Genomic DNA, 23,832 nt, shown 5'->3' on the forward strand with positions numbered 1-23,832 from the left:
CCCTTCCCCGAGAAAAGCCGATTAAAACCCGAGCGTTTCCGATCTCCACTTCACTGTCGCACCCAGCACACGGGCGCTGACTATAGTTGTGTCAGAACAATTGAAATAGTGTTATTTTACGAAAATAGAGAAATACAATGTTTTCGTTTTCTTTGGTATATATTTATCACAAAATACTTTAATTAAAGCGCCAGGGGACTAGCCTAGTCCCCTAGTCCCCTTGACGGCACGCCGCTGCTTATAGGTTAGATTTTAATGTGCCCTTTTTTGACATTTACGGCTGTTGTAATATCTCAAAAACGGTTTGACTTACAAATTTGAAACAAAACTAATGAATGTACTTTACACAAAAGCAATACCGATTTTCCGATTCTGTACATTAACACCGTAAAATTAGTTCCAAATTCGAGCTTTCAAAGTTACAAAATTTCAATTTGCACACCACACTGCAAAGGGAAGAAACAGTTATTAATTCCCCTGCCTTACATGGTTCTAGAGAGCATATATATGAATTTTGAAGCCTGATATCCTTTCCGTTACTTTTTTATTCAAAATTAAAAGTGCAATTTTTTTTCCAAAATTAGATATTTTACTTCTTGTATAGCAGATGGAGAAACTAAAGAAAATTCAGAAATTTTTACTATTCGAAAAGCCATGGAAGAATAGATAGGAAAAATTACAACACTGATATTCAACTGGTAAGCAAGATATTCCAGTTACTGGTAAGCAGAAAAAATAATATTTATGCTATTAAATATCAGATTTATAATCTGAAAAATATAAAACAAAAATTATGTTATTTACAAAGGGATATCGGGAAGTTTTAATTATCTTCATGAACTAATAGAGACAGTGTTAAGTTTACGTCCTTTTTTAAAACATCTCTACATAGTCTCCGTGCAGAGTTGCGCATTTCTCCCATCATTGTTTCACCTGTTAGTGTAGACGTGTGCAGATTGCGTGGAAAACCATTGTTCCATCTTCCTTGAGTTATTTGTGTTCTCAAAATGGCGATCTCGAGCTGCATTCTTCATCTGTAGCAGGGAGAAGTCGGTTGGTGCCAGATCAAGAAAATAGGGCGGGTGCGGCAATAATTCAAAGCTTCATCTAGAAGCTTCCATAGTTTCTGTTTAGGATGTATGAGTAAGTGCATTGTCCGGAACGAGATGGGTTCTTTTGGTGAACATATCTGACATTTTTGCTTAATAGAAGTGAGCAGTAGTGTGTGCCAATGATAGTACCATACTTCGGAAGGTTGTCTGTAAGGATGACCCCACGAGAGTCCCGAGAAACTGAGAGCATGACCTTACCGGGAAACATTTGCACCTTTGCCGTTTTCTCTTCCACATCACGACAGTCATAGAATGGACAATCGCCACCATATACAAGCCTCTTTTCATTATGAGTTTAGTGGTTTGAAGGTAACCCATCAAATGCAGAAACTTAATCACGCGATTCTATTTTCTCTATCGTGCACATTACTGACCTAGTCCTACCTGTAAGGAAAGTAAATAACATACATGAATAATTTTCAATAAATCATGCATGTAAGGTGTAGTCTATACAGGTCAGGTTACATCAAAATCGCATAGTAAATTCTGGGGAGTACCGTAATTAAAATTTTCCGATACTTCTTCGTAGCTTTAAAATTAGTTGTTTGGAAAAAAAAATCAACATTTAAAAATAAAAAAGTTTCTATGTAAATTAATAATATAATGTTTTTATTATTACGTTGGGGATAGTATACTCTGCAAATAATTATAACATACATTTAATGCTATATTTATTTAATTAATACTCGCTAGTTCTTCCCAGGTTTCGTTTTGAAAAGACAATTTTGATTGGATCAGTACAGATGACTTCATGCTAACATTAGCTGTTCATTGCACAAACGTCGGATATGCTGTAAGAACGTCCACTTGCTTTGTCAGTTCTAGTGGAGATAATTTCCTTAAAATGGTTTAAAGGCACTCACACTGTATCCACTGTATCACACTTGGTAACTTAAACGATGTTCTTGGGATTGCAGGATGGATCATTATTTTTGCTACTGACATCCTGAACCACACCCAACCACTACCTATCGTAGATAAAGCAGAGTAATCATTTGCAGTACAAGTTAGATTTTCCATAGATGTCTCAGTTGTTATCAAGTACTCTACCGATGCCATTAATGCTAAACCAAATTACTGTAGTTTCACTTAGAGAATATACACATAATTCGGCCAAGAGTGCGTGACCAGCATATTTTGATAGCGTGTCCATGATAGCATGATCATTTCTTTTTTGTAATTGAAGACGTTACAGACATTATTTAATTTTCTGTCGTAGAAATACGTGCTGCAATATGATAACTACAAATATACTCACAATATCTCTGCGGCTGTATTTTCTTTGTTTCTGAATATATTCACATGCTCTTCACAGAGTTTTGTCTTCAAACCACTTATTCATAAATCCTTAGAGGGGCACGGTGGCTCAGTGGTAGATTGCTTACCTCTGTTGCGTGGGGTCCCTGGTTCAATCCCCCGGCCAAGTAAGTTTTGGTGGACAACGACGTGTCCGTGGGTTTTCTCGGAGTACTCCAGTTTCCATCCTACTTTCTCATTCCAACAATTCTTCTATCATCATTCATTTGCTTAGTTTATTCGTCTTCCTTAGCCTAACAGGCATAATCGTGGGATGTTAAACTGGAATATATATATATATATATATATATATATATATTTTAAATTTTCATTTCGAAAATCCTTAGCGATCATACCTCTAAGCACAGATCTTGACAGAATTTAGATTAATAATATTTCATATTCCAGTCTCCTAGGTTGTGATCTGAGTCTATCAGTTACGCCTTCGGTAAAGAAGTAAAATTACAGTATAATAGGTTTCGGTCATTGAGGCCAACAAAATCAAAATCCAAAGTCAGACGAGTAGTTGAAGAATCGTATAGTATTTGGAAAATTTTAGTTTCGGCTCCTTCTCTTCCATTCATCTATAACAGTTGTTTAAGAATCAATAGAGGGAGGACAGTTTAAGAAACATTGTTCATTAGAGCAAAGCAGATAACTCTCAATATTGATACAGCTTATTTATATATAAGGTAGATTCATTTATGGTCTAAGTTGTTCGCTGGTCATCTGGATTTAACTGCATAAGGCCTTTTATTATTATTTCATTTTATTTTATTTTGTAGAAGGGTTTGTAAATTCTGGTTCTAATGCTTGTAAAGAGGTAAAACCCCGTCATTGACGTAGAAAGCTGTTGTTTGAAGTTCTTAAATAAGATTTTAAAACTTCTCTTTGTTCTTATATATACACAGTATCTCATAATATAATTTTATCTTTGTGAGTTTTTCGTTCTTAGCGTGAAAATGAGCATAGAATGAACATCCGGGGGTCGATGTGCTCTGTTGTATGCTGTTCTTGTAAGTTGAGCAGGATTTTTAATTTTTTTTTCTTTCGTTTGGTTTCTATAGTAAAGATTTAATTTTACAGAGCATGCTATATATTGAAGATATTACTTAGACTTACTACCTAGTATATGCTATCTAATATATAGTTTTAATATGTTTGTATGCATTATTTGCAGAACTATAGCAAAAAAGAAGTGATGAAGTTGGCATTGCCTGTTGCAGTAAAATTCCTTCATAAAGGTAACAAGGAACTCTCTCGGAACATGTCATCGTACTTGTCTCTGGCAGCTATCGAAAATGCAGATCTATTAGCTAAACATATTCAACCAATCATTGATTCCATTATATCGGGTAAGTGCAGGAGGGACGTTTATTTAAATTTTATTTCGTTAATAAAGCTTGGAAGTTCACAAATTTCATAATAGATAAAAGCCAAGAACACTCGCCCTAAGTCCTTACATAATACTTCACTGAGTTCGCATTTAACTACTATTTGCCGCAATCTTCAGACAAAATATAAGATTCTCCGTCTAATCGTAGTAGTTTAGTTTTGTTCACCATACATGTATGTGCGGAAGAACTTCATGTTAATTTATTATTGTTATATACCTTTAACTATTTGTATCCGAAGATGGTACCAAGTAAGATAGAACCAATAAAGCTTTAGGATACCCACTCACACAAACTACTAAGATGCGTTCAGCGGTCGTTCATAATATCGGTATGAAAATTAACGTATCAGTTGCAGAATACTTCAGAGGTAAAATTTTATGTATTAGTAAATTTTTATCTATAGAGTTTGGATAAGTATTGCTTTTTTCTGCAATTTCTTTGTCTTAAGTGCAGTTACTGGGGGAAAAATGTGTACGTCAAAGTTTACATTTTATGCGCCATTAATAGTAAATTGCTCTTACTTGTATGTATTATTGTTGTACTTCTAATCTATTGTTTCAATACCTCGTGTAGTATTGGTATCTTCCTCATGGGGACTTCACCTTTGAATATGTATCGAATGGAGTTGATACTTATATATTTTTATCTCCTTATTTCTGTCTTTTAAACAAACTCAGTCATGTGGAGTATAACTCTAAGGGTATGTACTAAATTAGTTTGCAACTTTAAACTATCAATGAACGTAGAAACACTCTCGGCTCCACAATATTAACTGTTACTTATGAAACCTCTGGTTACATACCTACACTACATCCAATTACTAAGTTTCAAAGATATCAATTTTCAGACAATCTGATCCTGTCGTACCTTATTCTTTAAGGGGCTCTTCATTTTAGCCGCTTTATAACTTGTCAGTATTCTCTGAATACAAATGACCTTAACACTGAATACTGTTTCCACGAACTCAACTACTTATGGCTCACAGCAAAGATAAAATAACTTCAACCACATCTGACTCATTTCTAGCTAAAACAGTTTATCCATTGTAAAACATGAACATAGTTACGCCTTTCAATTGTTCTTTCCACAAACTAACACTTTGTCCAATAAATACGTAAATAACAACTTGTCCGACATATTCTAGCTTAAACCAATATACACTAACCACAACCTCTATAAGTCACTACAAGGAAATCGTAAGAACTTCAACACTCCAGTTCGAGAACTCAAGTAATGTATTAAACATAGGGAATGGCTACTTTGATTTCCTATGAAGATTTGATTTTCATATACGTTGGTGCAAAAAGCAGTAGCTATTTTTCCTTATTAGCGTACAAATACTTTTTTCGAAGTGGAATGTTGTTGAAGTTCTTCAAATTTCCGTGCGGTGACTTTGACTGTTGTTTTAGTGGAATATATGGATGACGATAACAAACGTAAATGTAAATATGGTTCCTATTCAAGACTGAAAAAGATACTATCCTATCCTATCTGAAAAAGATACTAATACTACGCGAGATATTGAAATAATAGAATTAAAAATAGAAATAATACGCAACGGTACGTAGAATTTATTTACTTTATTATAAAGAAAGGTATAATTACTTTGAAATTACAACCAAAATACAAGCATTTGTGTTACGTTTTAGAACTAGGATAACGAAATAGTTGAATAAAAATAACATGCCGAAAATACATTCATTTTGCCGTAGTTTTCAAGATATGTCAGGGTGTCTATCGGTCACGAATGTCACGAAAAAGTCACGAAATTTAGCTTTTGGGTCACGATTTTTTTTTTTTTTTTTTTTTTTTTTTTTTTTTTTTTTTTAACTGTACAAATGTAAGTAGAGATTGGAAAGTTTTGTTCTATAAAACGTCAAAATTCACCACCAAAAATGTGTATGGTCGGCTTTAGACGCTACCAAATCGCAACCAAAGTACGTTTCTATCACATAGATGAAAATTCGGCCTAATTCGTACCCAAATTCGCTCTTGAAAATGTTAGGAAATTTTATGATATGGTAAAGGTCACGAAATTTCATTTTGGAATTTTAGTAGACACCCTGTATGTACTCTTTTGTGTTAATGCATGTAATGATAGTCGTACAATTTTTGAATAGTCGCGAACAAAATATCTTTTGATATGATGTGTTGTTCATCCATCAGAATTCTTTTAATTTAGGAAATGGACGAAAAATATGTCCTGTGAGATGAATTCTCACTTTTAGAAAGAGGAAGCAGTCTTAGATACTACGTCTGAAGAAGTTTGGCTGATAGTAGGAATACCTTTTTTGGGAGGAAGAAAATTGCTGTATAATTATTGCAGAAACCAATCACTAGATTTTGTTAGCTCTGGTCTCACAGAGCGAATTTTCATTTGAACAAACGATCAATAACTTCGTAGTAAACTGTACTTTGTCAACTCATACTACTAATTGGAGTTTAGTGTCAATGTTATGGGTACAAAACTTGGTTCATCGCCAGTTATTGTTAACTCTAAGAAAGTTAGGCTCTTTGTTAGTCGTTATAATCAAATCTTTACAACAGAGACTTATTCAATCAACAGTTTTTCTTTATCCTTAACATTTCGTCCACAGAAATTTTTCAGTTCCTACATTTAAAATTTCTTTGAAAAGCACACTAAAAATAGTAGAATATTGCTCGAACTATGGATGTTAATGCAACAGAAAGAACAAGAATCAAGCAGGTTGTATAATGACCATCATAAATGTGTGGCATTCTATGAATAATATTACTGTATCATTTTTAATTACTGATTGAAGGAAGCTATAAATAATAATGAAAGTACCTTTTCATAATTTCGTTGGTTTTATTTTCTTCTGTCAAGACGTTTTTACTAAAAGAGTACTACCAACAGGAATTGTGTCTGTTTAGAATTACGTCAAAATTTATAAGTTTTTGCTTTAAGCGTTTCATATTGTGCAAAGGCTATAATCAGTAAGAAAATACATTATTTGCTGAAAATTTCGTTCCAGTCAATGGACTTCTTTGACTTTACGCTACACGATTTACACATACTTATAATCGTAAGATAAAATTGTAAAGTTTTTGTAATATTAACTGCTGACTATTTTATATCAACAGGTAATTACACTCTTGCGAGGGTATTACCGCAAATCTATGCAGTAAATAAGGAACCTCTTCATGATCATGTCATGGCTCTTGTTTCCCTCCTTCCTCTGTGTGAAAATCCGGAAAAATTGGCGCTTCTTAGTTTGTTTGGGTTAATTGCCAAAAATAAACCTTCGGTAAGTGTTATTTGTTTCTTTATTCATTTATATTTCTGTCTTAGAAAATGTCTATTCATAATATCGTTAAGTTTCCTAACTACAGTAAATTTTATTGTACATGAATTAGTATTACTCGAGGCCTACTTTGAATAAGAACTATTCAGCTTAAATAACAGACTAATTATAACAAGACCACGCATTGCTAGGTGCATATTTTCCTTCCAGGACTTAAGGAAAGATAAGCTTAGAAGTACAGCAACCCACATTATGCTTTTAAATATAGGTATGTGTATAATTACGCTTTATCATTTTGTTTTAAATTTTGTTTTTCATATAAATCAAATGCTGTTCATGAGTATTATAAACTGAACTTTTTGAATAGTTAAAGTATTGGAGCCGCAGTAGCTCATTGCTAGAAGGTTCACCTCTGGTGCATGGAGTCCTTGGTTCTATCCCAGCTCGCGCCAAGTGAGCTTTGTAGTGGACAGATACCCTGTGCGTGGGTTTTCTCGGGGTTCTTCCGTTTCCTCTCACTTTCTTCATTCCACCATTTCATTCATTATTCATCATGATCGTCTCCTTTAGCCTAGTCGGCATAACCTTGAGACATAAAACCTAAATATTTCTTTTTCATTTTTAAGTAAGTCTTTAGATAGTATAAAGTTACCCAAGTCCCTCTGCAGTAATAACAAAGACTTAAGAACGACAATCTAGTCATTTATTTGACTCTCAGTCTCTTTATCTGCCTCTTCAACCTGAAGAGGTTGGTTACATGTAGGATTCATTTACCATCAAGGATTTAGGAAGCCTTAAGACTTTTCCTATCAGACATAAGTTTCAGAATTCCAAATCCATTTCAGCGTAGAAAACAGTCTTTCAATTGAAGCAGATGATTAATTGCTTTAATTCAAAATGTGCATTGGCATTAAACGGTTAACCTTTACATACTGTAATGTTATTTTAATTGTTGCACTATTCTTTCCTGAACTGCAATTACGATTTTAAATTCTTAAGTTTATTTATTTATTTATTTATTTATTTATTTTTTGTAAACCTTCGCGAGATATATTACAGAGGTGCGAATCTTTATCCTATATATTTGAAATTAATTAGGTTGTATTGTAAATTGTTCATGTTGATGGTGGAGTTGATACTTATGTTTTAATAATTGCCCACAATATTATTAATGTGTGTTAATTAAAATGTTATTATATTAGTTTTTCTAGTTGTTCATATGGGATAATCTCATTCTCATCATCATGTTTTTATTGTAGCAAAATAGTGAGTTACTATCTATAATTGTATACAGTGAAAAATAAAGAATTGTAGTAAGTTATTTGTTGTTATAATAATAAGTGTTTAAAATCAATTGCCTTCCGTCGTTCTTGCAGTAATATGTAATGGAAATTTCCAAAAGTTTCTATAATGATTCCTTTATTAATTATTTGATAATAATTGTTGTTTGACATTTAAAGATGTTTTAAGTAAGTAATGGATGAATATGAGTAATTATAAGTTCGTTAAACTGATTCAAATAATAAAAGAACTGTAAAAACAATTTAAAACTTAAAAAACATCAGACACACTTGCTCCATTAACAGTCCGCCATAACTTCCCTTGAAACTTCGGTACATGTATGTAAAAAAAACATTTTCTTACTCTTTAAAATATCCAATATCAAAGTGCATGGCTTTTCATTATTAATAAAAACTAAAATAAAAATAAATTTAATTCTTGGTTTTAATAAGACTGATAATTTTACAGGAATAATACTTAATTTTTTTTATATTATGCTTTTAAAATTAGTTTTATAAAATTATTATTATTAGATCTTTATATAACCAAATCATGTTCAGTGTAGCAACCACATGTCTGAAGTATTATATATTTGTGCTTTTGGATTGCTTTACTTACAAGTAATTTCAAATCTCGCTGTTCACCATTCCTAAACGCTTTTGATAAACTGTGGTTAGCAGATGCATCTGTTTTCAGTCTTGATGCAGATCATTGCTAACCTACCACCTACATATGCGAGTTATTTAAAGACTCACCACGCAAGAAAAATTAAGTACCATCAAACAGTAAGAGTTCTGGAGAAAAGTGAATTGGACCATGTTCTGAGTTCCGATATGTTATCTTCTCGTGGAAAAATAATAATAATAATAATCTTCCATATCTTTAAGTTCCTTCCTAGCAGATCACCAGCAATACTTTTTTTTACAAACTTTTCAATAAAGTTCAACACTGCTGAACTCCTTGAAAATGTTGAAATCCTTTGAAATTGTTAAAATTCATTTTGTAAAACACAAAACGTCTGTAGCAAATCACAACTGCCTAAAACTGCTCTGCAGCTAACATTAAAAGAATTGTGTGATGATTATGATGGTAAGTGCATTATTTAGTGTGCCTTCGTAACCAAGTGCTAGCTTGGACTTTTGCATGCACGTGGTTTCAGGTGCTGTTTTGAGCGAGAGCGCTTGTCTAAGACAAATCCTAGTAGTAATTCGGTTCCCATTTTAAGTTTTATATTCCTTCGTATATGGCCCCGTTATCAAAAAGAGAATAAAACTTCAATCAATATATAGATTGATAAATCAAGAAATGACAACTGTGTCAATATACAGAAGGTTGTTCGCTTTATGTCCGACCGTTTTTGACTGGTACCTAAAAGATACTGCATCGCCACCATCGATCATATTCTATTCGACCCCCAGCATTGCGGATCATCATACGGCATCACAGCTTCCATTGCAGCGAGCTCCGATGCAGGACAGACATGGGAATTTTGTCCCATTCCTCTCTACAAGCTTTCCATAGATCATCCAGGGTGCGCGGGTGGCGATGTTGAGGACGTCATTTCAACGGTCTAAATGCACAAAAATTCATTGGCCTGGCATTTGGGCTTTTCACAGGAATACCTTCAAATGGAATGACACGAATCATTAATTCTGCCATTTCCTGATAAAAACGTAGTGATGTTCGCGTCCATTCCATGCATTTGTGGAATGTCTCTCCGATAGATACGTGTCAGAACGCATTCTTAGAAGTATCTTTCAATCACCTTTACGTTTTTGTCCACCTTGTGTATCAGCAACTTATCTTTATGTCCGAATCTCGTAACAACCATAAAACCACGAGGGTAACTTGCCGTGTACTGACGAACAAAGTTACTGCGCCCCTTGCCTCGTTGTCATGGTATGTGATCATTCGAATGTGACCATCACAGTGAGGTGGACATTTGATTCATCCATTGTGACAACCTTCTTTCATTTGGAACCCACCAGGTACTTTTCATACAGTTTCCTACAGTTCGTCTTAACGTTCGGCAATGTGACGAGGTGGCAGGTGGTGTACACGGGCCTTCCGCACACACTTCAAGCTGTGGCGCTTGCAAATTTTTTTGTTCATAGTTGGCGGTGCGACGTGGAATCTGTGGCCCATAGCACATTACGTCGGAGGATTTTCTTGGCACGCCAATCGACGGATCCCCCTTAGCACTGCGGATGTCACTTTGCTTGCAGCCCTTCTGATGGTTTTCGTGGGTGAATGTTTCGCAAGGGGAGCCTGTTGTGTGTAACAGGTAACAATGGCTTTCGCAGTAGTCATTCGGAGTGTTAACGCATTCTCCCGACACTGTTTCACAATGCGTACGTACGAGAACATAGCATGAAAAAGGACCATTATGTAACCCTCCCAATACCCGGTTGGTTTTCGGCGTCATTGATAACACCCACTGCCAACACGCACGCACCTACAAGATCAGATACAACATTACTCCAGCTAGCAAACCCATGCGTTCCAGCATGATACGCCAGGTCGCAGCACCAATCGAGAATGGCGGAAATACATCGAACAACTTTCTGTATAGGATAATTAATTCGTTGTCTTTATGTTCAAGAGCTTGTAGTTACTCCTTACAATAAGTAAATACACATTCCTGTGCTTGACGACAAGTTAATGTTAAAATATAACAATTTCCCTGTTAAAATTGTATTTGTTTTCCGTCTTATTACATTGTTTCACTACCACAACTTTTTTTCCCATTCGTTTATTTTGTAATATAATGTAAATATAATATTAACATATTCTGGGTACAACAAATATCTATCTATATAGAAGTGACAAACCTTTAAAATATTTCAAATAAATAAATAGTTTAGACTTTTTTTTTAAATTAAAGTAAACAAAATGTTAAAATTGTTCATTAAAAAACAAGACAAGGTCTGGAGTTCGCATTGAAGTTATTCAATGGATATACATAGAAAGGTAATAGAAAATATATGAAACAAAGGTATTTGATAAATGCTGTATCCAATTTGTAATGTTGTATCTACAGCTCATTTATTCTAAGTTTTCGTTATATCAGATATCTCATTTAGCAGGTTCTTAAGGCTGCAGAACATCTGGCCAGAACCTGATTACTGTAAGGTAATACTATATTGTAATGCATCATTTCATATTTATTATCCCACGAATATAAATGAATTGATTGATATATGGTGCAAATGAAATATCATGCATGGTTGTGTTATTCATAGCTTCCAGCTTTTCACCTTTCACACGCCAAAATTTTCTTTGAAAGAGAAGAATAAATTCCTTAAAAATAATTACAGTCTCAGTACCCAAAGTAGAATGTAGTGACCGTATTTTCCGTGAACACTATTCGCGTAATGCTTTTATAATTCAGAGATTCAAGTTGTCCTACCTTTCCTACTTTTCAATCAAATAAATATATGCAGGAAATGTCATGGTGTACACTGGATTTATGTTGAAAGACTTTGGTTGACCTTCATCCCTGCTGCCGAAAGGGTAAACAGCAGTAAAATAAGAATATTAATAAAAATCGCAGAGTTTCCCAAACGAAACCAAAATTTTAAGACAAATTGATCGGTGTAAGTGAATACTTCAATGTATAAAAGGATCTCCGTTGTGAACTTTTAACCAGTTAACATTTTTTGAAAAGGTTTTAAAGCTGTTTTAGGAACTTACTAATTTATGTATTATACTTCATGAAAGGATCTGCACCCTTGCCAAGAGTTAGTTAGGTCGCTCTGTAAACCCGAATGAGTTTAGTTCAAAGTCTGTTGAAGAAATTATTCAGACAGAATTTCCAAATCAAGAGTTAAGTAATACTAAGCTAAAAGCAAGGAAAGTTCTTGGAAAGATGAGAACTGAAACACAGTCTATTTTCTTGAATTGAATGGGGTTTTATCAGAAGGCCGTAGGACATGCATTTCATATTGTGTAATTAAAATAATAATAATAATAATAGTAATAATTGAATATTTCGGAAAATACAACAATAATAAACGTGCAAATTACAGAACCACCTCACATTTATTGAAAAAAAAGTCCAGGTATATAAGCATATGTAGAAAAGATGTACAGTGAAGCGATTTACTCTTACTATTTGAATAAATATTCCTACTTTCCTGCTTTTCCATTACTAAAAGTCACTTGAATCTCTGATAATATTAAAGTAGAACTTTTTCAATAGTTTATGTTCAAATTGTACACTTTCGTAGTTAGTTCGTTTGTTGTAAACTTTTGTCTGTCACATGATTACGTAGTGATTTTTTTTTTTTTGTTTGTTCAAATTGTGCGATTATATTCTAAATCTTCTAAATATATATTAATCATCAGACAGATAAGTAGAGCCATAAGGAAGGAGGGGATGGCAATGATTTTTTTTTTTTATTTTTATTATTTCTTTTATTCTTTCCTCTTGTTTGAATTACGTACTGATACAAGAATTACACACAAATGTGGATATACACCTTAATTAAGTAGTCAAGGAATATTCTTATAGATAGTAATGCCAAAAACCAAGTTACTCCATTTGAAAAGAGAGTCGCTTTCTGATAAAAAGAAGAACATTTTGTATCAGTTTTACAATTAGGAGCGTAACTAAATATTTGATTTAACATTATAGCGAAAAAGGTTGAAAGCATTGATGGTTAAGGCTCATCAACATATCAGTTGTTCAAATTATTTAATGATATAATAGGATAAATACTAAATAAAAGTAATAACAACAGTAATACGTCACTCATCTGACGTATCCGATTATTATTATCAAACAATTGCAGACATTTTTAGCGATAGATTCTCGCCATCGTCAGTGTTTATGTAATTTGTTAAGAAATTGTGATTTGATGAATTGTTTCCAAATCTAGTTTTATTATAGCCTGAGCTTTCTTCCCATTACAAATATCTATACTTGAAGCAAGTAATGAATGAAATGAAATTCTATAAGGGGATAATTATGAGTCACTGAGCAGTTGATATATGTGGATACACTATTAGTTTTGTAAAATAACTGTAAAATTTCAACTGCTAGTGTTTCACAAGCGATGGTCTTCTTCTTCTAAATCTTTTCCCCAGTCAACTGAAATCGCTGTCCTCCACCTGTTTCTATGTTGTCATATCTACCTTGACACCACACTGCACCATATCGTTTTCCACATTCTCCCCATTTCTTTGGTCGGCCTCATCCTGGTTTCCCATTCAGTTCCATAGTATCCACACGGTGAGTTACGTATTCCGAAGGTCTTCTTACATGTCTAAACCATCGAAGTCTACTTTGTAGTAGTTTTTCTACTACTAGTCCTATCTTTACTTTGGTCGGATCACTTCGTTCTTAATTTTTGTCCTTCCGCGCCACTCCACACATCCATCGCAACATTTGCATTTCCGCATCATGCAACTTCTGTTCCTCTCTTCTTCTCGTCCAACATTCTGCTCCGTATAATATGAGATCTCATTACTCCACATTAAAAAAAAAAAAAAAAAAAAAAAAAAAAAAAAAAAAAAAATCTTGGGCCGCGGTGGCTCAGTGGTAGAGCTTTCACTCGTGAGCATGAGGTCCTTGGTTCGATCCCAGCTCGCGCCAAATCATCTTTGTAGTGGATGAACACCGTGTGCGTGGGTTTTCTCGGGGTTCTACCGTTTCCTTCCACTTTCTTCATTTCATTAATTTCTAATCACCACCGTCTCCTTTAGCCTAACCGGCATAACCGTGGGACATTTTCATCTTTTTAAAAAATAATTCTTTATCAAACTTTAATTTTTGCAAGGAGGAAGAGTTGAGCAAAAATATTGTTCCTCAAGTAACGTAGATTTGTAATAAATAAAGAATAAACAATTGTGATAATTTATCTCTGAAACTGTTCGCAATTGTTTTTATAATCGAATGCTTCAGTTCAATATCAAACCTTAATTATTGCTATTCAATTGTATTACTAAATAGGTGATCGTACTCCAAACACCGATAAGTAGAGGACAAAGGAATATTCCCGCAGTTATAATGCTTACACATTGTTTGCTATCGGATGGCAATACTGGTGTATTGCTAACAAAATTTAATAGAGAACCGTACTGCTCTGTTGTTACATAATAAATTTAACATTGTTTTTAGTATGTTAACAATTGTGTTAGATTGATGATAATAGCGAATTTAATTACTGTCTTGTATATTTTATTACTGTTGTATATTCACGTGCCTGAACTTAATGTGATACCACTTAATGTTAATTTATTTTCGTGTGAAGAATACGTAAGGGTAATGAATCGTTTAAGTGTTACCTTTGTACTTTTATTTCTTGTTAACCAGAATTGTTATATATGCGTATTGTTGTCTAACTTGAAATGTTACTAACCTTCCGACGAAAAAGAGAGAAAACAACTCAAAAGTCGTTATGTAGGTGAGAGAACAACTCAGAAGCTTCGGTCTTCGTATTCGTTAAAATCATAACTCGTTAACGAAAGTCGTAAAAGATGGAAATAAGTGTTTATGTTCAGAAAAAAAAGTTATTGATAATTACTTCAATCGTTACCCATTCACATATTTGTCTCTCTGAAGTGTCATCATTGTATTAAACTTCTCATGTTTCATTGATCGAAACATATTTATTAACATGAATACAGCATGTAAACAAAATCGATTAACTATTGCTATCATGGCGATCGGGTACAGTCGCCATCAAAATTATATACTGGCCTAGAAAATTTCTTATAAACATGGGTGGGAATGAGCCCATTTGGGTTCAGTTTGTTATAACTAAAAGTAAATTAGTTCTTCTTTAATTTACAGAAATATGACATACAGGAATATTACATACAGATAATATTGATATGCGTCTGTCATACAGTAATTGTTAAAATTTTCAGTGGGAATGCCCATGTATCACAATACTGTGAAGACAGACTGCTCATATTGTCGTTCATCTCTTTTCCCCATCCAAATATTTTTAAGAATTATGAGAATTTGACGAATCCACAATGAACCTCTCAAATTTGTAGAACAAAACCAGGATCTTCTGTCTTATGGTAAACGTAAATGTGGCAGTCACCAGCAAAAGAGGATACCTTGTGTTAATAACTTAACAACTAATTGGGGCCGCGGTGGCTCTGTGGTAGAGCGTTCACCTCTGGTGCATGGAGTTCCGGATTCAAACTCTGCTCCCGCTAAGTGAACTTAGTGGTGGACAAATACCGTGTGCGTGGGTTTTCTCGGGGTTCTCCAGTTTCCTCCCACTTTCTTCATTCCACCATTTCATTCATTTCTCATCATCGCTGTCCCTTTAGCCTAGCCGGCATAACCATGGGACGTAAATCTCAAAGATTTCATTTCATTTTTTAACAACTAATTGACTAACTTGAATATTTACTTTCAGTTAGAGATGTACGTTCTTTCTACACTAAGGACAACTAAAATTCGTTGTTGACAAGAAGACGTGTTGAAGAGATGTATTCATGTTTGCTAGCAATAGTATATACAGATGAGTAAAATATTCTGTAGAGTGCGTTCGTTGCCAATTTACACATTTATACATAGGTTAGACCAGTGATCGCCAAATCATTGGCCGGAGACATTTTCGATAGATCACGTTAACACTACGGTTGGCTAACCTTGATTCCTGTACTGATTCTTCCGTAAATAAATGTAAGATATTTTTTAAATGTTGGTAGTTCTTTTGGTTGGTGGCTCGCAATAGGATTTTAAAACGGTACGGTAACTCGTCAGCTTCATAAGGTGGCGACCACTTGGTTAGACAATAATACTTCTTTTAAATTTGAATATTTCTCTTAAGCTTTTAGAATTAAGATCAAGAAGCGAGTTCCTAACTTAGATGTAAGATATAATGGAATTTTCTTTATTATTTTTCCAAAACTTTTTTATGGTTGTACCAAAAACAAATTGATTTTCATGTTTTCAATTAGTTTTTTATTATCGTTTTTAGCTTTTAGAGCCCAGTTTACCTCAATTGTGCGAGTATCTGAGTGTAGGAGCAACTGCGTCGGCTACAATGCAAGTTTTCCGTGACATGGCAGTTACTCGCCCGCAGCTTTTGGTGGAACATTTGCAGAAGATTAAAAATGCCGCAGACTCTCATCCAAATACACTTTGTCTTGCTGCTCAAGTTATTTCATCTGTAGGGAAATTGAATAAGGTATTTGTTAAGTCTTTCCTGCCTATTATTTTCTGTTTGCTTGTGCAACAATTGGTGCTCACTTAGCCTTTTTCTAAATTTTATTTATTTATTTATTTATGTATTTTGTAATTATTTCTGCCATTTGGTAGAATGTATGTTAAGAGGCTTAATAATCCGAGAAATATCAACTTAGTAACACTTACCTTTCTGGATAAATTTAGCAATTGAAATTTAAGTGGTGCGTTAACAATAACCCCATTATTGATTTACAGTAAAAGATATTGCGAATACGGCACGTACAGTGTCATTAATTGTTTCTTAAATCGTCTTATTCTAGTAAGTTCATTATCATATGATTTCATAAAAGCCTTTAACCCTTTTAAATTATATATAATATTTTTTAATATATTGGGTAATGTCTTCATTATTAGATTCAAAAAGAATCAATAAAGCTTTTTACTTTTTTATTTAAAAAAAAAAAGCGTGCAGGCATTGTGAAGCACGTTACGTATGGTTTGACGCCTTTCTGCGTCAAAACAGGTGATGACGTCATAACTTACAGAAAAATAATTTTTAGTTAGGCCTATTCTTATAAATTTTTTGGTGAGCTTACTTTTGTACCTAGAAGATTGAAATTTTGCACACATACATTCAGTGCACCCAGTAGTACTTTACAGATTTGTTTCAGATCTCTGCGTTAACACAGGGGGGTCCAGAGGGAAAAAGGTTAAAAAAAAAAGATACTTTTAAACAAAAAAAAAAAAAACTTTTTTCGCGATTTTCCCGCCTCAGATACATGATTTAGACATGTCAATGTTACTATTTTAAAGGCTGTTTCATTCTGAAGAGACTGATGTACGAACCATGACCCTAGGATAAATAAGGATATTTCAGGAAATTTTTGTATTACATCTGGGTCTTTTGGAGTAATCTGGAACATTGTGGGTCTCATTGGTAAATATTTTTCCCCGCCGTTACTTTTCAAGATAGAAGCTTACATTTAGTATACCAGGGGTGCCCAGAAGGGGGGGCTATGACGCAAACTGCGTCATTGAAATATTTGGGGGGGGTTGAAATCTATATAAATATGTTTGATGAGGGGGGGGTAAAATTAATCGAAAAGAAGATTTTTTCATGGAAGAACACCTACGGATAGACAATTGGGGGGGGGGTGCGTCATAGACATAAGGGGGGATGGGCACCACTGAGTATACCCCTTACTATTATTTTTAGTTAATTTTGAGATCTGTGCGTTAACACAGGGGGGTCCAGAGGGACTCAAAATTTGAAAATAGAAAAAATCAGAAAATCCCGATTTCTCTCAAAATTTCCCGTCTCAGGGACATGATAGGGAAGTGTGAATGATACCGTTTGAAAGGCTGTTCCATTCTGAATTGAATGGGGGTATGAACCATAATAAATAGGGATGGTGCTGGAGCTGCCTGACTGAAAGTCTATAATTTACCTATAAAAAAGCCAAAATTTAAAAAGATTAATTGTCAAACATTGAGAAATTCCGTAAAAATATTTTGGTTTGCTTTTATGTTTGAAACACGTCTTCCTGGTCACAATTTCGTAATTTTTTTTTTTTTTTTTTAGGTATTTTTGTATTTTGGATACAAAATACAAGATTTTATTTCTCCAGCCTAAGATAGCTAATCATGTGTTGTTAGTGAATAACATTACCCTTAATATGAACAATTATAATTAGGAATATTTCTTAGAAGGAGTAGTTAGCAGCAATTTCGTTGAAATATCTTTGTACAGATATAGAGACCACAAATAAAATGAACTTTTCCGGAACTTCGGAAGTAAAGCTTCTGAAATACTGAGTTTGAGTGTTTTCTCTTAACGAATATTACAACTATCTAAATAAGTTATTCGCTAATCATGTATATGAATATTATGTGAAAGCAATATTGCGAATTAAACTATCACTGAAGTTATCATACTGCGTGTAACGCAATAGAAAGCGATGTTGCTTGTAAGCAACAGGGCCAGATAAAGAGTTGCATTTATTTTTCTACAGCATATTCTATTTTAAAAATTAAAAAAAGAAAAGCTAATACTCCTCAATAAAGAATCATTTTCTCGATTTATTATTACAGTGAAATACATTATTAAATGGGGATGGGGGGAAATTAATAAAATGGTAATGTTAGCCAGTCTGAAGTAAGTTTGCTTGTATAGATACGTATTGTTGTTTATATTTATACCTCATGTTAGTAAAGATACATTTTCAGAGGTTCTGAAAGCAGTTTGCAAAGTCGTTTTATTCATTTTCTTGGTAGGACCGAGCTCAGGAGGCTCTGAATTTTGTATTGGAGCATCTACCGAAAGCAGACCGAGGAAGTCAAGGGACACTTCTTCGAGAAGCAACGTTACTTTGTAGTAGTTATCCAGTGTTGTTTACAGAAAAGATGTTAGCAGAAGTTAGGCAGCATGGGTACCGCAATGACACAAATGTGAGCCAGCAATCAAATTCAAAGTAAGTTGAAAGAATTGAATTGATTGAAATGATGTTAGAGAGTTTTATATTCAATTTCTGATCTTTGAAAGTTTACACAAACACAGTTGTAGTTTGCAATTTAGTACCGAATTTTACGCATTAATTACACCTCTAGTTTCTATTGTATTGAATCAGCAATCTTTTTGTACAGGTTCATAAAACCAAACACTGTTCATATCTGAAGTTTCGTTGTATAGCGTTAATTCAGGATTCTGGTTTTGCAAAAAGATTCCAAGTTTTCAATGAGATGCTTGTCCAGTGAGTTTCTAGGTCAAAAAAAATTTTGTATTTCAGGACGTGTGATACGGTTCAGAATCTTGCTAAAACATGGCAGATTCCTTGGGTCGAATGTCTGGAATCACTTTAGTGTATAAATCTCTGCTTAAATACTTGTATGTTCAATACTTCACGCTCCATTTTTGGCAATCAAATGCTGGGCACAAGTTCAAACGTAGCAGATAAAGTGGTAAAAGGGGAGCCGGAGACCATCCTTGCCTTCACTAAGGAAAACATTGACTTCATAGTGGACTAAATCTTTCAATATGAAAACGTCAAATAGCAGACAGATTAGAAATCTTACAGGAGCGAGCAGATTATTATCACGAAAGAGTTCGCGTTTTAAAGTCTTTTCTGTGATGGCTCGCACACCTCAGGCCACAAGAGGACTTGAGCAAACCATGTCAGTGAAAAAATCGGAACTGTACGAAGATGATGCGGGTAATTTTCTTGTTTGATTCTTTAATATGTATGAATGTTGAGTCCACTACTATGAGCCTAAAACAAATGATCGAAGTAACACAAATATACATCATTCTCCACTCTAAAGCAGACGAAGCGCACTGTTGATTATCATAAATGAAGTTCTGCCATCACTAAAGACTATTACTCTAACTCTGGATCCCGCGTAGCGTAGTCGCTAATGCTCTTTCTTTTTCTGTAAGCGATTCCGGGTTCGATTCCTGGTGGGTACACCCGGTCGAAAAAGTATAAAAGCTTTTTCAGACTAGACATCCTGAGTGAGGTTTCCATTTAATTTTCCCATTCACACCAGGCAAATGTTGGGATGGTATCTTTCATAATGGTCCCATGCCACTTTCCTTCTTCCTCTCCAGTCTCCGAATACTGTGATCTTTAAGAAACGTATGAAGCAAAAATAATATTTAGTGTATTTTTTGGGGCTCGTTCGTATGTGGTGGTTCATGAGCAAACTTAAAAAAAGTTAAGTGTAGCCAATTAGACCTTTTAATTAAGCACGATTTTAACGTATAGTGTACAGCGAGCCGAAGGCACGGGCGGAACTAATAAAATATCATCGTGAGACGTGAAACTAAAGTTCTTGTTTCAGAAAGAAAATCTGTGAAATGAAGCCTGTTGATCAGAGGAGTCTTCCACCACAAAAACTCTCCCGCACTTCGGTTGTTTTCATGGCAAGAGTATACTGTTACAGGTTCCAATTTTTCAGTCACGCTCCTAGTGTCCAGACCTAGCCCCTCCTGGCGTTCCATCCAAATCTGATTTGATTTGATTTTTAGTTTAGCGTCTCTTTCAGCAGCGAGACTATATGAGACGTGACCTACAGCTTAACGTGAAATCCGAACGACATGAGCTCCCTCCGGGGATCAATTCCGGATTCCCCACGCCAAAGCCGCGCAGGATAACCATTTAGCCACGAGGGAGCTCTCCACCCAAAATGAAAGAAGCTCTAGCTGAAAAATGTTTCGGAAACGGGAGGATTAATCTAAAGTAAATGTTCGGAACAGCTTTTTATCAGAGCATACAGATGATACAGATGTTGATCTCTGTTTCAGACCAGTTACATATTATTTTCAAGCAGTGTCTAAACAGGTGGGACGACCAAAAGACATTAGGTGAATGGAAAAATCGCTTCTCGCTATTTGATACAATTTTCATTCTATGGCTATAAACACTGAAACCGGAAATAATAGTAAATTCGAACCACTTCCGGTTCAAATCGAGAGTTTAACAAAAGAGATGGTACGTGTCCTTGGAACACTGAATCGATTGCAAAGAAAGCCATATCTCGATATCTCCTACTGTATTTGCTCTGATACCTATTAACAGACGGACGAACGTAAAAAATCCGTTCTATAGACTTCGACACATGCATAGCACAGTTGGAAGTCTAAAAAGGGAAACGCATACAGAAGGTAGCCACCTTAAAGTGAAATGCGTGACACACTTTTTTTTTTTTTTGTTATTATTATTAGAAAAGAAATCGAAAATATCCACTGAAGTTGAAGCTTTAAGCATGTGAAAATCCTATTGCTGCATATCTTTTGAGCCTCTACTGTCGTTTGACAATAGATACTTGATGAAGTATCCAAAATATCGGATGGTATTTTCTTAGGAATAGAAAAAGCTTAGTAATATTTTATATGTTCTGGTTGTTGATATTTATGTTATAAATTTATTTTCTGTTACTTAGTAAATTAACACTTATTTTCTGTTGTTTCAGTTCCATAGTCAATCAGACGTCAACGGGTGTAACAATAGTGAAAGTTGGTGGCGAAAGTCGTCAAGACCTTTCCAATACAATACAAGCTCAGAGTTTACGGGGTGACATAAGTACTTCTTCAGTTCTTTTAAGTGAAAGACATAATCCTTCCATTTCGTTAAATCGACAAGAGATTAGCCGGCTAGTTGGAAGTCGTCCAAAGCTTGGTGATAGTCGTAGTACGGGAAAGCTGACTACAGCTCATGTAAATAGAAGTATGACAAGGCTCAATGCAGGTTTGTATGTCTATTAACAACAATCGAAATAAAGATTGTGAAATAGTGTACATTAACAAGAAAGTTATTTTAATATTCTTGAAGTATCTTGGGAGCCGCTGTGGCGCAGTAGTAGAGCATTCACCTTTGATGTATGGGGTCCTGGTTCGATTCCAACCCGCGCCAAATGAGCTTTGTGGTGGAAAAACACCGTGTGCATGTTTTTTTTTCGGAGTTCTCCCGTTTCCTTCCACTTTCTTCCATCATTTCATTCATTTCCCATCATCACCGTCTCTTTTAGCCTAGCCGATGTAAACGCGAAACGTAAAACTTAAATATTTCATTTTCTTGAAGTATCTTGTATTTTCTTGAAATATCTTTTTTAAATATCAAGCTCATAAGCTCAAGCAACTTAGGTATTCGATACATTAGTTATTCATAATGAACATAAGGGTTGTATTCTGTAAATAGTTAAGGAAATACGTCGTTGGTTTTGTTTTAAATACAGTTATAGTCAACAGTCATTTACTTGTGTTATAAACTGTTTTTATTTATTTATTTTGTATTGTAAGGTGCGTATACTACTTGTCCTTAAATGAGAAGGTGTAGTAGGCTCAAGTCATTCTAATAGGTCAGTCTTATCACAAACATGGCAGGTGAAAAGATTGGACTGTAGTCAGTAGAATGGTAAAAGGAGTTAAACAAAACTGTTTACAACTTAGGCAGTAGAAGGACCTACTCTGCATGTGACTTTTATTTTGGAAATAAAACTGTTCGTAGCACTTTAAATGTTGAATCAAGGGTTTGGGTTTTAACGTTTCTTTCAACAACAAGGCTATATGAGAGCTAGATAATGAGAAACTCATGAATGAATGCTATACAGATCCTACCAATTCGCATATGAATTTGGAACAAGTTTGATTTACATACAGGAGGTTGGTCCACATTTATGGAAAGGAAGTGGAACGTACACCAGGGGCGCTAGAATCGCACAGTAGAGCAATCAGAAACCAGTTGTGTGGAGAATTCGGTAGCAGGAAGTGAAGTGCTCCGAGTGTAAAATGCCTCGAAAGTGACCCCATTCAGGAAGGGGTACATCACCGCTCTTTCCGACATCGGATACAGCTACAGTACAATTGTGAAACAATGTTCGTCCAAGGGTTTCCCCATTTCCAAGAAGGGTATTGCCAATGTACTCAAACGCAACAAAAATGCACAGCCAGAGGAAGCGGGTGTGCGCACAGTAGCACGAAAACAATACCCCCCTCCCAAACATACAATGGATGTGGTTCGACAAGTGCAGAAGTTGATGACCCAGGAGAATCCGCCGCCTTAAAGAGACATTGCCAGGAGTGTTAGAAGATCCAAATCAACTATGCAGAGGATAATCAGCCAGGATTTACGCCTGCAAGTGAAGCATAAGCCATGTGTTCACACACTCACAGTCAAACACATCCGAGAACGCAGGGTCTATTGCAGACGGCTCTATAAACGGTATGTAGTGGGTGACAAATGGAAATTTGTGACCACGTTAGACCAAGCTTGGATCTATTTGTCAAACTCCAAGCGGGTTCGAGCCATTTACTATCATCCCAAGGATGCCAAGGACCATACCAATTGGGTCCGCACGTGCCGCGGAATTTTTTCCTGTAGCTTCATGGTGGTTGCAGGTTTTTGCCATGAAGGGAAACTTAACGCAGCATACTATCAATAACTCATTCTGGAGCCATTATACCGGCAGCATATTCCGTCGTTGGATAGTGCTGTGGTGTCGAAAGTCATCATTCATCAAGACAAAGCATCCAGCCACACGGCTCGAACAACTGTGGCATACATGGCCCGCAAAACGCGTGAAACTAAAATCCGTGCTATCCCATATTCAGACATCCCTGTTAGGTCTCCCGACGCTGCACCAATGGACTTTTGTGCTTTCAGGTGTTTGAAGTGGCCCCACGTAGCGTAGTCGCTAACGCTCTTGCCTTCGGTGCTAGCGGTCCCGGGTTTGATTCCCGGTGGGGGTACTCAGTCGAAAAAGTGTAAAACGCTTTTTTAGGCCAGCCACCTTGAATGAGGTTTACCTGAGTTTTCCTCATTCACACCAGG

At 35.2% G+C, this 23,832-nt stretch overlaps 1 protein-coding gene across 4 annotated transcripts in view; it reads left to right on the forward strand.

Annotated features, from left to right (window-relative positions):
- Nucleotides 1-23,832, forward strand: part of melt (ventricular zone expressed PH domain-containing protein melted) — a 94,862-nt gene that overhangs the window by 30,850 nt on the left and 40,180 nt on the right. For all 4 annotated transcript variants that reach the window (XM_081739796.1, XM_081739794.1, XM_081739797.1 and 1 more), the window contains exons 5-9: nt 3,589-3,763; nt 6,911-7,074; nt 16,299-16,508; nt 18,782-18,978; nt 21,476-21,750. In XM_081739796.1, coding sequence (XP_081595922.1) covers nt 3,589-3,763; nt 6,911-7,074; nt 16,299-16,508; nt 18,782-18,978; nt 21,476-21,750 — 1,021 coding nt within the window. The remainder of the gene's footprint in view (nt 1-3,588; nt 3,764-6,910; nt 7,075-16,298; nt 16,509-18,781; nt 18,979-21,475; nt 21,751-23,832) is intronic.

Source organism: Thermobia domestica, chromosome 15, assembly GCF_964235325.1.
Source record: "Thermobia domestica chromosome 15, izTheDome1.hap1.1, whole genome shotgun sequence".
In the NCBI taxonomy this organism is placed as follows: domain Eukaryota; kingdom Metazoa; phylum Arthropoda; class Insecta; order Zygentoma; family Lepismatidae; genus Thermobia; species Thermobia domestica.